At 42.5% G+C, this 16,964-nt stretch overlaps 2 protein-coding genes across 3 annotated transcripts; both read left to right on the top strand.

Annotated features, from left to right (window-relative positions):
- The first annotated feature begins 5,011 nt into the window (after positions 1–5,011).
- Positions 5,012–7,200, top strand: LOC140551869 (perforin-1-like). The gene is made up of 3 exons (XM_072675635.1): positions 5,012–5,021; positions 5,166–5,701; positions 5,805–7,200. The coding sequence occupies exons 2-3, from the start codon at positions 5,166–5,168 to the stop codon at positions 6,985–6,987; spliced, it is 1,719 nt and encodes a 572-aa protein (XP_072531736.1). The 5' UTR covers positions 5,012–5,021; the 3' UTR covers positions 6,988–7,200.
- A 2,208-nt stretch (positions 7,201–9,408) lies between these two features.
- Positions 9,409–15,588, top strand: thap7 (THAP domain containing 7). 2 transcript variants are annotated; one of them, XM_072675634.1, is made up of 5 exons: positions 9,409–9,453; positions 10,802–10,881; positions 11,821–11,976; positions 13,380–13,496; positions 13,916–15,588. In XM_072675634.1, exons 2-5 carry the CDS (start codon positions 10,802–10,804, stop codon positions 15,516–15,518), a joined length of 1,956 nt encoding a protein of 651 aa, XP_072531735.1. In that variant the 5' UTR covers positions 9,409–9,453; the 3' UTR covers positions 15,519–15,588. The 2 variants fall into 2 exon arrangements, with proteins under 2 accessions (XP_072531735.1, XP_072531734.1); XM_072675633.1 differs by lacking the exons at positions 9,409–9,453; positions 10,802–10,881 and having other exon boundaries at positions 11,449–11,971.
- The last annotated feature ends 1,376 nt before the right edge of the window (positions 15,589–16,964 follow it).

The following is a 16,964-nucleotide window of genomic DNA, read 5'->3' as shown; positions in this document are numbered from 1 at the left end:
ACATCCAGCCTCCTTGCAATCCATGACCGGCAAGTTGACCTTAGGCCCCAGTCTCAAGGTGGGCAGGAAAGGGTATCAATTAGCACTTTTGTTTTCAACAGCAGTTCATTCAGCAATTCAGTCTTTCCAAATATATTTATAAAACTGAAAATGACAGTGACAGTGATGGGGCATCAGTAGTGGCAGGGGGCTGAAAAGTGGGTTAACCCAAGGCACCATACTGGCATACTCGCCCCCCGGGGCGATTCCGAGCCACTGCCCACAGGCTCACACGAAGACTGTTATTGTGTTTCCATTCTGGTTTTGATTCGGTTCTTGTTCATTTGTGTTCATGTATATTCGGCTCAGTGTCTAGGTTCATGTTCATTTGTTCAATTCTGGTTTTTCACATTGTGTTTGCTTCATGCGTTTCACCTGAGGCTGGGTGTACTTAAGGGGCTTCAACGCTCAATTCTATGCCAAAAATTATATGGTTTATAGTTAAAGAACCTTGAAGTTGCCCGAGAGGTTCCCATCTGTTTCCACATAGTGTGTAGGCTAGCTTTAGCTCGACTCTGTCGTTTGCTAGCAATCCACCCGGAGGTTCGAGCTTCCAGCGAGGTTCGCTCGCTTTCCACGGAAAGATTCCCACGACTCTTGATCCTGCTCTACTACCCACATTCCAGTCAGGTGACCCTCTGCCGCGCAGCAGTTCCAGGTTGGGTCGGCCTAGCCACTCTTGTCTAGTAGCTGGTTCCCTAGCTAAACCCCTGGTCTCAGGTCTGTTTGTTTTCGCCTTCTTGTTTTCCATGTTCTGGTTTTGTTGATCACTGTATTTCTGGTTTTGTTGAACACTGTATGCCCTGTAGTTGCTGCCTTTTTTGTCTCACTTGCCCCCCTATATTATTATAATAGATTACTTGCATTGGACCCATCTCTGCGAGTGTTCATCCCTCTGTGTCTGGCCTAACCCGCCATGACAGAATTCTCTGCCAAATTCCCCCGAACAGCGGAGAAGGATGCCATGAATCAGGCTGTTTGCTCCCAAGGACAAGCCTTGGGGCAGCACCACACCCCACAGTGTGTGTCTGAGACCGTTAGTCGCCTGGTGCAGCAACAGGCGGACCAACGGCTGCAAGTCGCCCAACTAGTGGGCGACATTCAGGGGCTCAAGAAGCGGTTGCAAGCCTTATTGCAAGCCCGCTAGTTCTCCCTGCCACGTCACCATGTCCCCTAGTCCGTATTCGTTGGGCAGATCAGATACGTATTCTGGCGATCCTGAGCTTTCAGTACATGGTTTATTTAAGTAGTCATGCAGCCGGCACTGACCAGGCGAAAATTGCCTTTCTAGTATCCTGTCTCGCAGGCAGTGTTTCAGCATCCCCGAGGGGGGCTCACGAAGGGCAGCTCACTATGCACTGGAGTTTCGCTCTTTGGCTGCACGCAGTGGGTGGAGTCATGCCGCACTGGTCGCCCTGTTCCGCAACGGATTGAACCCCTGTTTGCAGCGAGAGTTGGCGTGCCAAGGTGAGTCTCTTGAGCTGGATGAGCTCATGGCACTCGCCATCTGGCTCGACCAGTTCTCAGGTCGCCCTACCCCCACCAGGCCCCGGGGTGCTGGGGGGCCAGTAGCTGGTGGAGAAGGGCCGACCGAACCTGTAGCTCCTAGCAATGCAACGTTCCCTAGTCATGCCACGTTCCCAAGCCATGCCCTGTATCCCAGCCATGCCCCGTACCCAAGCCATGTCACCCAGCCCCCAGCCACCTCTGTGACGGGACCACCGGACAGCGAACCGATGGGCATGTGTCACCTCCCACCAACAACTGCGCCTGAGGTCCACGCCCCCTGGTGTACGCCCATGGTCCCTACTCCAGTGGCTGCGCTCAGTGCCTCTGCTCCAGTTTCGGCGCCCACTGTATTCATGTTTATGCTCTGTAGGTGCTGCCTTTTGCCCTGTCTCATTTGCCCCCTTTTGTTCTGTTAATAAATTACTTGTATTGGACCCTTCTTTGCGAGTGTTCATCCCTCTGTATCTGGCCCATCCCGCCATGATAATATCAGTCTAATATTCAGATAAGAAGCTTTTTCATTCAACAAGGGCCTACAACATTTGCACAGTACTTTATTTATATTTTTATATCTTGTATATTGTATTTTTATGTATTGTCTGTAAAACACACATACATAGTCATAGTCTACATAGTAATCAGCATTAAAGAGACACCAACAGACAAATTCCTTATATGTGTCAAATTCAATATATGGAGGATTGATTGCCATTTAAAGGCATACTTTATCTTCATTTTCTTAAAATGTGTTTTTGCTACATTCATACAACCATAGGTTTGTAGCTTATTAGGACACTGAGGATAAATGCTGTAAAAATATAAATTATGCAAAAAAATTGCTTAATATCCCTGCATCACACACATCAATAAGTCTTAGATAAAAGGAGCTGGATTAAAGGTTAGTTTGAGGGCTAATATTAGAATTTAATAGCCATACTATTTTAAAGAGCTGAACTTTGTAGTTGTCATGTATATGCTATGTATTTCAACCACATAGCAGGGATATTATCTGTGGCCATGCACTCTAGGGCCAAAATATCTAATGCTCTACCTAGGCAGATAAACAGGTAGTTCTGTGGAGTAGTAGAAAACCTTTTGTAGGTGGTTCTACATAAATGTGAATGGACCCATTTTTTAGTACTACAGTGGGGTAAAAAGTATTTAGTCAGTCACCAATTGTGCAAGTTCTCCCACTTAAAAAAATGAGGGAGGCCTGTAATTGACATCATAGGTAGACCTCAACTATGAGAGACAAAATGAGAAAAAAGAAATAGTCTGATTTTTAAAGACTTTATTTGCAAATAATGGTGGTAAATAAGTCTTTGGTCACCTACAAACAAGCAAGATGTCTGTCACAGACCTGTAACTTCTTTAAGAGGCTTCTCTGTCCTCCACTCATTACCTGTATTAATGGCACCTGTTTGAACTCGTTAACAGTATAAAAGACACCTGCCCACAACCTCAAACAGTCACACTCCAAACTCCACTATGGTGAAGACCAAAGAGCTGTCGAAGGACACCAGAAACAAAATTGTAGACCTGCACCAGGCTGGGAGGACTGAATCTGCAATAGGCAAGCAGCTTGGTATGAAGAAATCTACTGTGGGAGCAATAATCAGAAAATAGGAGACCTCCTATTCCCTCCATCCCTCCATCAGGGGATCCACGCAAGATCTCAGCCCGTGGGGTCAAAATGATCACAAAAAATCCCACCTAGTGAATGACCATTCACCTAGTGAATGACCTGCAGAAAGCTGGGACCAACGTTACAAAGGCTACCGTCAGTACCGACACTACGCCGCCAGGGACTCAGATCTTGCAGTGCCAGACGTGTTCCCCTGCTTAAGCCAGTACATATCCGGGCGCGTCTGAAGTTTGCTAGAGAGCATTTGGATGTTCCGGAAGAGTATTGGGAGAATGTCTTATGGTCGGATGAAACCAAAGTAGAACTGTTTGGTACAAACACAACTCGTTGTGTTTGGAGGAGAGTGAATGCTGAGTTGCATCCAAAGAACACCATACCAACTGTGAAGCATGGGGGTGGCAACATCATGCTTTGGGGCTGTTTCTCTGCAAAGGGACTAGGACGACTGGTCCGTGTACATGAAAGAATGAATGTGGCCATGTATTGTGAGATTTTGAGTGCAAACCTCCTTCCATCAGCAAGGGCATTGAAGATGAAACGTGGCTGGGTCTTTCAGCATGACAATGATCCCAAGCACACTGCCAGGGCAACAAAGGAGTGGCTTCGTAAGAAGCATTTCAAGGTCCTGGAGTGGCCTAGCCAGTCTCCAGATCTCAACCCCATAGAAAACCTTTGGAGGGAGTTGAAAGTCTGTGTTGCCCGCCGACAGCCCCAAAACATCACGGCTCTAGAGGAGATCTGCATGGAGGAATGGGCCAACATACCAGCAACAGTGTGTACCAACCTTGTGAAGACTTACAGAAAATGTTTGACCTCTTTCATTGCCAACGAAGGATATATAACAAAGTATTGAGATGAACTTTTGTTATTGACCAAATACTTATTTTCCACCATTATTTGCAAGTAAATTCTTTAAAAATCAGACAATGTGATTTTCTGATTTTTTTTCCCGCATTTTGTCTTTCATAGTTGAGGTCTACCTATGATGTCAATTACAGGCCTCTCTCATCTTTTTAAGTGGGAGAACTTGCACAATTGGTGACTGACTACATACTTTTTCCCCCACTGTATATATAGTATATATCCCATATATAGTATATAACCAATTACCATTTGATGATGATGATTATGCTGATGATGCTTATCATTAAAACCGCTACTTTGCTTCTTGAGTATTTAGTTAATTAATTAATAATTCGTAATTAATTAATTAATAATTCATAATTAGGCACCAGTATTGCTCATGTTTATAGACTAAAGTAAATCCAAGCAGAACCCAGTTTTATATTTTATATTAAGTAATATTTTACTGTAATTATATATTCTGATCATATGTTTGGGACTAATTGGCCATTACTTTAAACAGTAGTGAGGGGAGCTGTGTGTTCACACCAACCTCATAAATATTCAATGTGTGAGACGCTATTTTTAAAAAAAGCAGTCACTTCAGAGATGTGTAGCCAACACCCATGCTCAAAAGCAGTTTCTTAACAACCTAAAAAGTTTAAGATCTAAAGACTAAAAGACTCTATAAAGGGAACTTTTAGGCATGTGTGCTCCTTCAAACGTAAGACTTTTCAATCAGATCGAAATTAATATCCTCATATCCTGAATATATAAGTCATAAATTTGTGACTACTGAATAATCATGATCATAACTTAGATAAATATAACATGGACTACTGACCTGGTTACTCCTTGAACAAACAACCATAAATGACAGATAAAATGCGATGTTCACCTTCCAAGTCCCTCCCTCTTTCTCTAGTATTTAACATGAGCCACTTGGTCTTGCCCAGATCACATCTCAGCTGAAGATAAGACAGAGGTAAGTACTGATGAAACACATTATGAAATTGCTCAAGGAATACAATTATTATATTGATCATAACTGAATATTTTGGATGCTATTTTGTTAAAGGTTTATGCCAGATCCACTATATATAATTAATATTTTTTTCTTCTGACTCAGATGATGGGGTGGATATGGCATTGCTTTGTCAGCTGCTGGATGTGTTGCCTTCTTCTCTCCATGCTGAATGCCGAGGAAGAGGTGGAACTAGGTGGGCCAGAAGAATGCAGGAATGCTGACTTCATTCCAGGCTACAACCTTGGAGGAGAGGGCTTTGACGTTGTGAAGATGGAGCGAAAAGGGTCTTTTGTGATTGACATGGAGAACTGGGACAGAGGGAATGGCAGTTGCCTAATATATCGCAATGCTTATTTGAAGAACGCAAAGCAGAAGATACCTGCAGCTGTGACATTCTGGAGAAAACTTCCAAAGTGTTCAATGAAGGTTGGCAGCAAGATTTATGACTCCAGTGAAGCGCTCGTGAAAGACTCTACCTCTTCGATCACAAACAACTGGAAAACTGGATTGGATGTGCCACTTCAAGGTTCTGGATCTTTTGGAGGGACGCATTCCCGTGAAGCAAAATACGGCATGGAGAAGTCCAAGGAGGACAATTTCAGTTTCACCAAGCATGTTGTCCAGTGCAGCTTCTACCGGTAAGCCAATCTTTGCTATTCAAACATTTTGATCGTGGTAAATTATTTACTATTAAGTTTTTTTATGTGTACAAATCATAACTATTAGTCCATGCCTTCACAGTTACAGTATAATATCATCGCCTCCACTGCATCATGAGTTTCTTCAGGCTGTCAAGTCCCTTCCTCGAGTATATGATTCAAACTCCTATCAAGGTATAATTGACAAATTTGGCACACACTATACCACAGGAGTGGATTTAGGTGGGAAGATGAAAGCAGTGACAGCCATCAGAACCTGCAAGGCATCAATGAGTGGCTTAACCGAAACAGCAGTCAAAGACTGTTTGGATGTGGAGGCATCAGGTACATATAAAGGTGGCACTCTGACGACTGAGGCCCAACACTGTCAAGAGCTAAAAAAGAAGATGAAGACAAGTGCCAAATTCAGCTCAATGTTTAAGGAGCGCCAGACAGAGATTATTGGAGGCAACATCAATGGCGAGGATATCCTTTTCTCTAGTACTTCACATCCAAATGCACTAAGAGCATGGCTGGAATCCCTAAAGAGCATCCCAGATGTAGTGACATACACTCTTCAACCCCTCCACTCAGTGCTGGATAACAAGCACCCTGCCAAGAAAGGGCTAAAGATGGCAACAGAGAAGTATATCCGTGAAAATGCTTTAAAAAAAGTTTGCTCTAAGTCTTGTAAGATAGGGCATAAGACTAATGCCAGGGATCGCTGTGCCTGCGTCTGTGAACAAAGTAAAAATATAATGGCCAACTGCTGTCCCGCTGAAAGAAATCTAGCCACGCTGAAGGTTTTTAAGCTCTTTGCCAAAGGTTTATATGGAGACCGCTGGACAGAAACAGATGGCTCAGCTCAAGTCTGGTTTGGGAACATAAACAAACGCACTGAAGTGATTAACAACAATAACAATCCCCGCTGGAGAGAAACATTTGAATTTGGTCCTGTCAAGCTGTCCCTCGGCAAAAAACTCACTTTCAAAGTATACGATGCAGACACTTACTGGAACAGTGAGCTTCTTGGAGAGTGCTCCTTTGACCTGAGAAGTGGAGATGTGAAGGACACATGTTACTTCCAATATGGCACCTTCTTTTTCTCCTATTCACTGAAGTGTGCTCCTGGTCTACAGGGTCAACGGTGTGAAAATTATAAGGCTTCTCCGATGGACAGCACACTGGCCAAAATATTCAACTCCAGAAACGGCATTCTGGCTAAAGATATGTGGAAACTCCAGACGGCCCAGAATTACACCAATATGATTTACATTGAGAGTTAGTATTAGAAATGGCTTATGGATAGATCATGACCAGCAGTAATGTCCTTGATCAGCTTAGCTCATATTGCTTGTTTGACAAATCAAAAGCTCATGTTTAAGAAAATAATATAACCCTGCTTTGACCTTTGGTTTTATAAATGAACCAGCGCTTGCTGAATTTTTGATTGCCTTGCATCTGTTGTACTTTGGTTTAATTAAAGCATTCAAAAATGAGTGAATTGTCATTGTTCCTACATTTTTCAGGTTCCACAGGCTTTTTAACTTTTTTAGCATCACATTTTACAATGAAGAGCCATTACACTTAAACAATTTGTCAAATGACCACATATGCAAATCAACAAAAAATCTAACAATGATTAGATATTAAAAAGTCCAAAGATCGGAGCATTTTAATACATACATACTGATACACTGGCAGGTGCACACAAAGACAAATGTGACATGTATTGGTAATAAAAAAAATGTTTTTTGTTTAAACAGACAGTGCGGCAGCACTAAATATAGTATATAAATACAAAACAGTCATATGTAGCAGTCTGACTGTCCTGCTAGTAACTGCAAATGCTGCTATCCTGTGGTCCTGAAGATGACAATGTAGGGTACAGCCTCAGTACAGCCTTTGGGAAGTGGTGCCCCCTGGAGTTGTCTAGACTGCATTGCAACAGTGCAGTTTGCTCAGCTCATTTGTTAAGCATTTGTAAAATTTGTAAAATGTATGATTGAGCCAGTTTTTTTTTTCTTGCACTTGTTTTAACATACTACACCCAATACATTAGTAAACAAACACATAGTTTGCATCATTAGGTGCTTTTAATGTCCTACAATTTTAAGAAAATAATCCTAGGCAATGACCTGATGGGCTTTTTCAGATATAGTTAGTCTGTATACATGAAACAAACACTCCCAACGTATTTAGAAAACAAAGTCATAAAGTCCAGAAGAAGCCATATGTTTAAACTGAACTTTTCAATGACAATTTTATGAAAGCCCAGAAACAGCATCAGCAATCTAATGTATACTGTTATTTAAACACTATAACCACTGATGTAGCTAGAGTAGCAGTGTCTAATATTCACCTTTAAGAGTTCAGAGTTTTCCTAGAAACACTTAAGACGATGTTCACATGCTGTATGTAGGGTTACACTGTTAAAGAATAAGATCCTTGAGGAACTTCTGGAGAATCTTCCATTTGAAACTGTGAAGGAACCTCTTAAGGGGCTTTGAGGAACCTTTAAGAATAGGGTTTTAGAAGAATAAGATCCTTGAAGGTTTCACAAAGCACCTTAAGAGGTTCTTCCATCGTTTCAAACCGAAGATTCTCGAAAAGTTTCTCAAGGATCCTAGACTTTGAACAGTATACTTAAATGACCACATAATAATGTTTCTTTAAGTCAAATAAGCATTAGGGGGTATAGTGACTTGTTCCCATTGTTTTAGTTTTTGTTGTTGCCGTTTTCAGTTGCTCTTCATTTTTAACATTAACAACAGTTAACAACATTTTTTAACAGAACAACTTGACCCAGTGATGGACTGAGAAGTTCTTACTAGTGATGGACCACCACATGCTTTCCTGTCTGGTGTGGAGCAGTTTGGTGCCATGCCAAACAGTAATGCAACAAGTGTTACTGCTGCCTATGCAGTTTCAGATGAGTGTGAACATACCAGCCCTTTTCCGTCTCCTTAGTAAGCAGAGGTACTGCTGTGCCTTCTTTAATAAAAAGGTGTTCGAGCCTGAACAGGTGGTCAGTGAAGGCTTTGCACTGTCTCCACAAACGCACCACTGATGTGCAGTTCAACAGTCATCCGTTTGTCTTGCTGACATTATGAGAGAAGAGCTTCCTCCCGTTGTCATCAAACTGCTGTAATGTTTGGCGATGCAGTCATGTAACAGCTTGCTCACCCACAGAATACACAGTCCTGGGGGTAGGAGCATGACTTCTGGTTGAATATAGGAAAGACTCAACAGGACCCTATATGGCAGGGATGGGCAAATCCGGTCCTGGAGGGCCAGATTCCTGCAGAGGGCCTAAAAAAGTAGCCGAATGCACTCATTTGTAGGGGTATCCACAATATTTGGACATAGAGTGTCCAACTAACTACTTAGGCGGTTTACAATCCAGTTAGTTGGAGAATGAAGGCTTCAGTACTTGTCAGTGATGATTGTTCACTAGTGATAGTGAATAGGACAGTGGTTTCCAACCCTGGTCCTTTAGGACCCCTGCCCTGTGTTTACCCTGCTACTCGGCTAGCTAATCAGCATGTCATTCTTGCGTTGACGATGAAGTGCAAGTGCGGGAAACCACCAAAACGTGCAGGGCAATGCCTCCTCTAGGACCAGGGTTGGGAACCCCCATTAACGCCCAAGCGCGCGGGCGCGCGCGCACGACGTTCTGTCTGTACCACGCATGTGCAGAGCTCCAAAGGAAGAAGAAGACAGCCATCTTCGTGAGGTCGAAAAGCTCAGTGGTAAGTCTGGAATGCGTCACCAACCACACCAAATCACACATCTCTCATCCACGATCGCCCTATCGACATGTCCTTTTTCATAAACGGACGTTCTGGCTTAGAAAACGGACATGAGCGGGCATGAGGACAGGCGAAGCTGCTCCAACGTTAGCCCGCTAAGCTAGCTAGCCAGCCAGCCAGCCAGCCAGCTAACGAACTCATCCGTTTCAAAACAAGCTCTTTTCCAGATTAATCACAGCGCTGGTTGTAAAGCATCTAGAAATACTAAGCGTGTGGTGGAGATGTATCGGAAAGAGCAGGCGCGTAAACAAATGAGTAAATAGGGCTTTAGGGACGGTGCGTTGCGCTGGCTTTATACATACAAACAGCTCGTAAGAGAGTGAAGAGCATCACTCAAGCGCAGCAATTACGCACATGTGTGCATACCTCAAGTGCACCTACTGGAGCCAAAAAAAAAAAAAAAAAAAAACAGCTGTAGCAACAACAACTGGAATATTTCAGTCAATAAAAGCAAAGCCTTTGTACTCATTTCAGTGCAACACAGTCTGAAAAAATCATGTAAGCCACAGTTTCCTGTACCGACGTCCCTCCCACGTTTTGGAGTTGTCAATGGACCATCATTCTTAATAGGTCTAGGCCTAGTTAACTGCACCATGCAGAATAATTCCTATTGGTTCATTAATCGTGAAAGTTTGACACAATGTATAGACCAACTTTTTTTTTATATACTTTTTTTTTTTAAATAAGATTTTGATGATCTTATTTAATAAGTGTGGGCCAGAACTCATATACTATCTGGGTAATCTATTAATAAATTTTTAACAAGTTACTGTGTCTGTAAGATGGACATACTAAATGGTGAAACTGCCTGTGCACTAACTATTATGTTCTATTCAAAAAGCTTAATCCCTGCAAAGCTGCTTTGTGACATTCGTTGTGAAAAAGCACTATATGAATAATAATAAATAAAAGCACTCATTATGACTTTATCGAGGCGGTGGGGGGGCTGAACCGACACGAAGTGAATAACACTGTTGCAAAGGCACCTGCCAAGGGGTGTAAATTAGACAGCACAGTCTGTTGATGTGTTTAAAGCAGGAAAAATGGACAAGCGTAAAGATCTAAACGACTTTGACAAGGGCTGAATAGTTGCGGTCAGTCGACTGGGTCAGAGCATCTCCATAATGGCCTAGTTACAGCCAGTATTACTGGTTCTCGTGCACAGTTCTGGAATAGCATTGGATTTTGAAACACTGGTGTTATTGTACATAATGACTTTTCTAATTAAATGTAAAATTTAATTGGAAATTAAGAGATGTGTTTTTGTTGTTGTTGTTTTTTTTTTTAGATGCCCAGACATTGCTCTGCCGCTGGCTGCAACTCACGTGACACCAGAGAAGCTCGAAAAGCTGGTCTAACTTTTCACAGGTGAGCAAGACAGTTAGATGCAGGTAAACATGTGCTGTTAAAACACCCAGTTGTGTCCAAGTGTTAACCATCTAGCTGACAGTTTGGTTGTACTTGCAATGTACCAGTGCAGTGTACTCATGCAGTATACCAATGCCACTGGCCCACTGGCAGCAAAACATCCTCAGAGCATGATACTACCACCATCATGCTTAACAGCTGGTACATTGTTCTTGGGGTTGAATGCCTTACCTTTACTCTTGCAGACATGGCTGTTGTGGCCAAACAGCTCAACTTTCTGTCTCATTTGATGATAAAATATTCCACCAGAAGGCCTTTTCTTTGTCCATGTGGTCAGCCGCAATCTGTAGTAGGGCCTTCTTATTTGGATGGTGACATCTATTGGCGATGTATAACTTGCATGGCAGGCCTGGGTCTAGCTGGTTCATGGGCTGTTCCTGACTATCTAAACCAATTTCCTCTTAGCGCAAATTGGCAGTTTTGGTCTGTTTTAAACTGATACTCTTGTTTAGAAATGGCTTCCAGAGACATCGCTGACTTGTGTAAATCTACAGTCATTTTTCTCAGATCTGCACTGAGCCCCTTGGATTTTCCCATTGCACTGTGTGTTGGTCAATCCATTGAGAGATGGATGGGGTCAAACAAACCCATTTTATGAGGGCACCATACCATTCCAGTACCAGCTGTAGCCAGTTAGGATCAGATAACTGGAAAGTGTGTGTATGTACATGTATGACCCTGTATGAGTAATTCTGAGCCTGTGTAGATATCAGAAAATGATCACAAAAGTGTATTTACACTTCCACAACTGCATATATTACATCTTTATTGTTACAGTTATTATGTCTTTCAAACCATGTCTGTGTCATATCGTAAGCAATATACACACAGCTGGTGATCCACAGAGACCGATGCACTGTCTGGTATTATTGTGGCCAGGTTGCCAAAGAGGGGCAATCCTCGGCGAGCTACCTGGATTCTTAATTCTCATCGCAAAGGTCCAGAGGGGAAAGGGCAGTGGGACCCTCAGAGTGACTACATCTATTTTTGCTCCAAACACTTCTCCCCCGACAGCTTCGAACTCTCTGGGGTCAGGTCTGTATTTCATTGTATTTTTACTCTTACTGCAACTACATGCCATAACATTAGTACCACTGACAGGACAGATGAAGTCAAAAATATTGATTATCTTTATCTACAGTGGCATCTGTCAAGGGGTGAATCAGGCATTAAGTAAACAGTCAGTTCTTGAAGGCTAGACGACTGGGTTACAACATCTCCAAAACATCAGGCAGGTCCTGTGAAGTGTTCCTGGTATGCAATGGTCAGTACCTACCAAAAGTGGTTTAAGAAAGCAACCACCTGTGAACGGACGGCAGGGTTATGGGCACCTAAGGCTCACTGATGCAATCTATAGAGGCCCAACTCGCAAAGTTACAGAAGGATTCGGTGCCAGAAACCACAGGATGCCTTCAAAGGTGTTGTGGAGTCCATAGAAAGCACTCAGATCTGTTGTGGCAGGACATACACAATATTATGCAGGTGGTGTTAATGTTACGGCATATATTAAGTTGTCCAGAAATGTATTCTTTGTAGAGGATAATGTGAATTATGTACAATTAGAACATCAGCAAGATATCTAACTTAAACAAGAGGACCTAAGTATTTGCTGACAGCTGTATGTGTTCTTTTGAAACCAGGAAATGAAAGATATTCAGCTCTGCAAAAAATTAAGAGACCACTTAATTATTACTTTTTCTTAAATTAGCATCTCTACGTGTAGGGCAGCCATTTTATTCCAGGCATTTTAACCAAACAAAGCTGAGTTATCTGAATTTGCAGACTATGAATGGCAACAGCATTGTGACAGACTAGTGGAGAGCCTGCCAAGACATGAAAGCTGTGATTGGCAGTCAAGGTTATTTCACCATAGTGATTTTTGAATGCTCTCAAAGTTCAGATATTAGTACTATGTTGTTTACATTTGAATAATAGCTTCTTTGCATTATAATTATTATAATTCTTTAATTATTTGAGCAGTTGTTTTTGAGCAGTTGTCATTTCTGCAAATAAATGCTCTAAATAGCAAATATTTTTTATTAGAAAATCATGTTGTCCATGGTTTATGAAATACAATGCAAATGTTAATTTCCCTAAACACGTTGCCTATAAATAGTAAAAACAGAGAAACTGATAATGTAGGGTGGTCTCTTCTTTTTGTTGCTGTATATTCAGCAGTCTCTGCACTTGCAAACTTTAAGGGCCCTGATGACCAGTTTAAACTGGTCTTTTTTTGAGGAATTTTCTGTAGTGGCTACTGGCTTATCACGGCTTGATAATCTACTAAACATCTAAACAAATTGCTAGCACGTTTAGTTTGGTAAGGGGGCAACAAACAACCATGATATGTACTTGTTATCTTTAATAGGTCAGTCTTCTCTGTGGTGTAACACTAAACATGAATGTGTTGACATTGTGTTTCTCTTCCCTCCAACTAGTGGCTATCGCAGACTAAAAGATGATGCTGTTCCCACAGTGGTTGAAACCCCACCTTACCAAAGAGGCAAGACCTCAAGGGGAAGAGGCAGGCCACAGAATGTGGAAAGACAGATAGGGTACTTAATACACACACATACACACACACATCAAACATGTAAACACACACCATTTAGCTGCGTGTACATTTACACAGTGTGTGAACTGCTTGCACTGCTTGTATACTTTGCTTTGCAAAGTAAGTATTGGAAAGCTTCACCATCAGTAGCTCACATCCACACTTTCACAATAAAGTTATGAGATGAAAATACCACATTCACTCATTAATTGCAATGTTTAGTAGGTGTGTTAGAGTAGGAAAATCAGACACCTGCACTGGAGTCCATTTCGCTGCTTCTGTTCACACATGTCCTTCTGGTAATCATTTGAGAATTGTCCTGGGTTTCCTTTCCATCTAACATCCAGTAAATATTTCAGTAAAAGAGTACATGTGAAAGGGGCTAACATTTGACTGTCACTCATTTCTTTTTATGACCAGGACGAGTAATGAAAAGGAGAGGCCGGAGAGCAAGGACGTTCCAGCCAGCGAGGCTTTCTTACAGAATGTGACTGCTGGCGAAGAAGCTGAGAACTCCAAGACAGTCAATGGGGAACCTGGAAATGAGCAAAGTCCTTCATCTCTGTCTGAGAATGTTCAGACTAATAAGATATCATTGCATGGTCAGCCAGCAGATCTCATCCCTGATCCAACTGCTCCTCGGCCACTTTCTCCATCCTGCTACATGAGGCGCCTCCCCCCACCTCCTGGCTTCTACCTGGCCAAGGAGCACAACTATGCTCAGCTCTGCCCATTGGTGTGGCGTAAACGCTACGACAAAGCCATCGACAACTTGGAAAAGGCCCTACGCCTGCTCAGTGCTGCCCGCCGCCGGGAAAACCGCCTGCGTCTCACGCTGCTGCGCCTTCGAGAAAACAGACTAAAGAGCACTTTATCCCGGACACAGGACAGCGGCCGACGGAAGGAGGGTCGCTGGAAGCTTAGCTTTTCGGCTCCTCTGGGTGGAAAAGCTGCAAGAGCTGAGAGAAGTGAAACACCCGAAGGGCTGGAAGAGAGTGAGATAGAGGGCACACCTGAAGACATGGATATTTTCACTGAAGAAGGTTGGAGACGCCCTGCCCCCACAACAAAGGAAAGGGCAGCTGTAGAAGAAGAGGAAGGATGCTGCTTTTACTGTGGACGGGGTAGAGAAGATGAGGAATCTAAAGAAGTCAGGGATAGAAGAATGTCTCTCAGAGCCACAGAAAGCCACCTGGCCCTTGGCGGTTCCAAACCAAGGAGAATTCAAGAAGGCAAAAGCGTGAAGATGCCCGGCGTGTCCACACTCCGAAGGGCTGAGAGCACAAAAAATGATGTTCCTGTTGTTGAGCCAAAGGACTGTTACTTCTTTTACTGTGAAAATGATTCAGGAAATGAGGACCAAACAAAGTCTGTCTCCACAGATTTGACTCCACAGCAGGAGCAGCTAGATTGCGAAGCTTCTCTGGAGCTTTGCAGTAAGCCGTTGCAGCACCTTACCTTGCTGCACCCTCAGACTGAAATGCTCTTGCAAATGCATACGCTGCCCGGACCTGCACAACCCACAGTGACTTTACAGGAGACAACTTCGTCCACACCTCAGCTGCCTCAGGTTCACCTTCTGCAGCCCAGTTTGGGCCTACAGCCAAATCTACTACTTCCAGACATGGCCACGAGGGAGGGGAACGCGACGCAAAGTGAGTCCGAAGGAGGAAATCGAATGTACTGGGTGCAAGAAAGAACAGACAGTCATGTGCTGCTGGTACCTGTTTCCGCTGAAACCAGGGAGAAGAGTGGGGGCAGCGTTGACACTATGCTTCAGAATATAGAAACCCAGTCGATACTGATAACAGAAGAAAGCTTCCAACAAGGAGCCAGTGACGAGGGGTATAGCCTGAGTGTGGAGAGTGACCCAGTGGGGTTGAGAAATACTGGCTTAAGGGACAGTCAAAACAGCCATCAGTCAAATGTGAGAGCTACGATGCTGAGTGGAGATGTGAGACAGAGACTAAAGGAACATCTTGAGGGGTTTCATCTGCAGCTAAGCAATGAATTTACTGACTGAACAAAGTGTTTTTTACTTGTCGTCACTGATTCATCAATATGTTGCAAATCATTAAACACTGTAAACCTTGTTTCCAAGTACCAAATTTTGTTGAGTTGTGAACTCGGTTGCACACAGCCAGCAAGTGTGGACAGGGCAAGCGTTCAGTCATCCTTTAGCTATTGTTATTAATTTATTGTTAAGCTACCAAATTTGTTATGGTCATTTCTAACGCAGGCTAGATTATAATGATAGTGGTTATAACTTCCCCCTTTGATATTTATGAATTATTTCATTTAAGCACTTTTTTTTTCTGAATTCCCTTGCACATCTGCCTTCTCTAATTCACAGCACTAAGGGCTATTTAACAATGAACGATAGCTGTCTGAGCTAGCCTGTTCATTTAAGCCACAGGTGAAGAATGTCTCTTTAATTTGTGGGCATTTATTACTGATGATTACTGTACACACAAGAGTTCTGACAAGAACTACACAACTTAAAACCCTGAATTTGAAACCTCCAAGGCTTTCAAATAACAACCGATCAGCACTACCATCCCAAACCCATTAGGGGAGGTAACGTGACAAATTCCTGACTAAGTGTGGCTGGTGTGGCGCAACAGATAACACCACTACCTGCCACTGAGCTACCACACTATGTTGGAGACTGGGGTTCGATTCCTGGTCTGGGCGACTATGCTGTGCTACACCAATAAGAGTCCTTGGGCAGGACTCCTAACACTACACTGACCCATCTCTGTAATATGAGTAACCTTGTAAGTCGCTCTGGATAAGAGCATCAGCTAAATGCCATAAATGTAAATGTAGTCACTTCTCTCACCTTTCATTAACCTTATGAATGGCTTGAGAGAGAAGTGACACATAATATGGCTAAACTGAGAAATCCTTTCTTTGTTTATCTTTATTAATTTAATATCACAAATGAAGAAAATATAAATAACACGTAGCAATTTGACTTATTATTATTATTATTATTATTATTATTATTCATTGTAGTATAGTTGATGTAACTGAGCTATCGCGAGAGAAGAACGAGACTGACATGGCAGCCAGAACTTAAAAATGAACGTGTGTTAATAAAGTAAGCATAAAAACAAACTTAAGGACTGTTTATTTTAGACTCAAAATTAAAAAAAAATTCTTATAATTTATTAGTTATTATTATTATTAATATTATTATTAAATATATAAATAGGCTCATAACCTGTTGAATCTCAGAAGTAAATCTCCACCAATCAGCGGGCGTGTCGGATCTGCGTGGTTAAACGTCACGTTTCCACTGGGGATTTAAACCGGAGCGCGGGAAGAACACGACCTTTACCGTGAGTTTCTTAATATTGTTGTGGAGAAATTATGATTTCTCTCGTTCCTTTCTTGATGTGCCACACTGACCTTTCCTTTAGCAGACGATGTCCAAAATTATCTACCGGTGCTGAACAGTTTAATA

This window comes from Salminus brasiliensis, chromosome 3 (assembly GCF_030463535.1).
Source record: "Salminus brasiliensis chromosome 3, fSalBra1.hap2, whole genome shotgun sequence".
Taxonomy (NCBI): Eukaryota; Metazoa; Chordata; class Actinopteri; order Characiformes; family Bryconidae; genus Salminus; species Salminus brasiliensis.
This window is presented reverse-complemented; position numbering and strand designations above follow the sequence as displayed.

What these genes read in the sequence shown, in the direction of transcription:
- thap7 (XM_072675633.1), top strand. Translation starts at nt 11,658, where the DNA reads ATGATCACAAAAGTGTATTTACACTTCCACAACTGCATATATTACATC. An exon ending in ACAGCTTCGAACTCTCTGGG is followed by an intron (nt 11,972 to 13,379) that starts GTCAGGTCTGTA and finishes CCCTCCAACTAG; the next exon opens with TGGCTATCGCAGACTAAAAG. An exon ending in AATGTGGAAAGACAGATAGG is followed by an intron (nt 13,497 to 13,915) that starts GTACTTAATACA and finishes TTTTATGACCAG; the next exon opens with GACGAGTAATGAAAAGGAGA.
- LOC140551869 (XM_072675635.1), top strand. Translation starts at nt 5,166, where the DNA reads ATGATGGGGTGGATATGGCATTGCTTTGTCAGCTGCTGGATGTGTTGC. An exon ending in GTCCAGTGCAGCTTCTACCG is followed by an intron (nt 5,702 to 5,804) that starts GTAAGCCAATCT and finishes ATGCCTTCACAG; the next exon opens with TTACAGTATAATATCATCGC.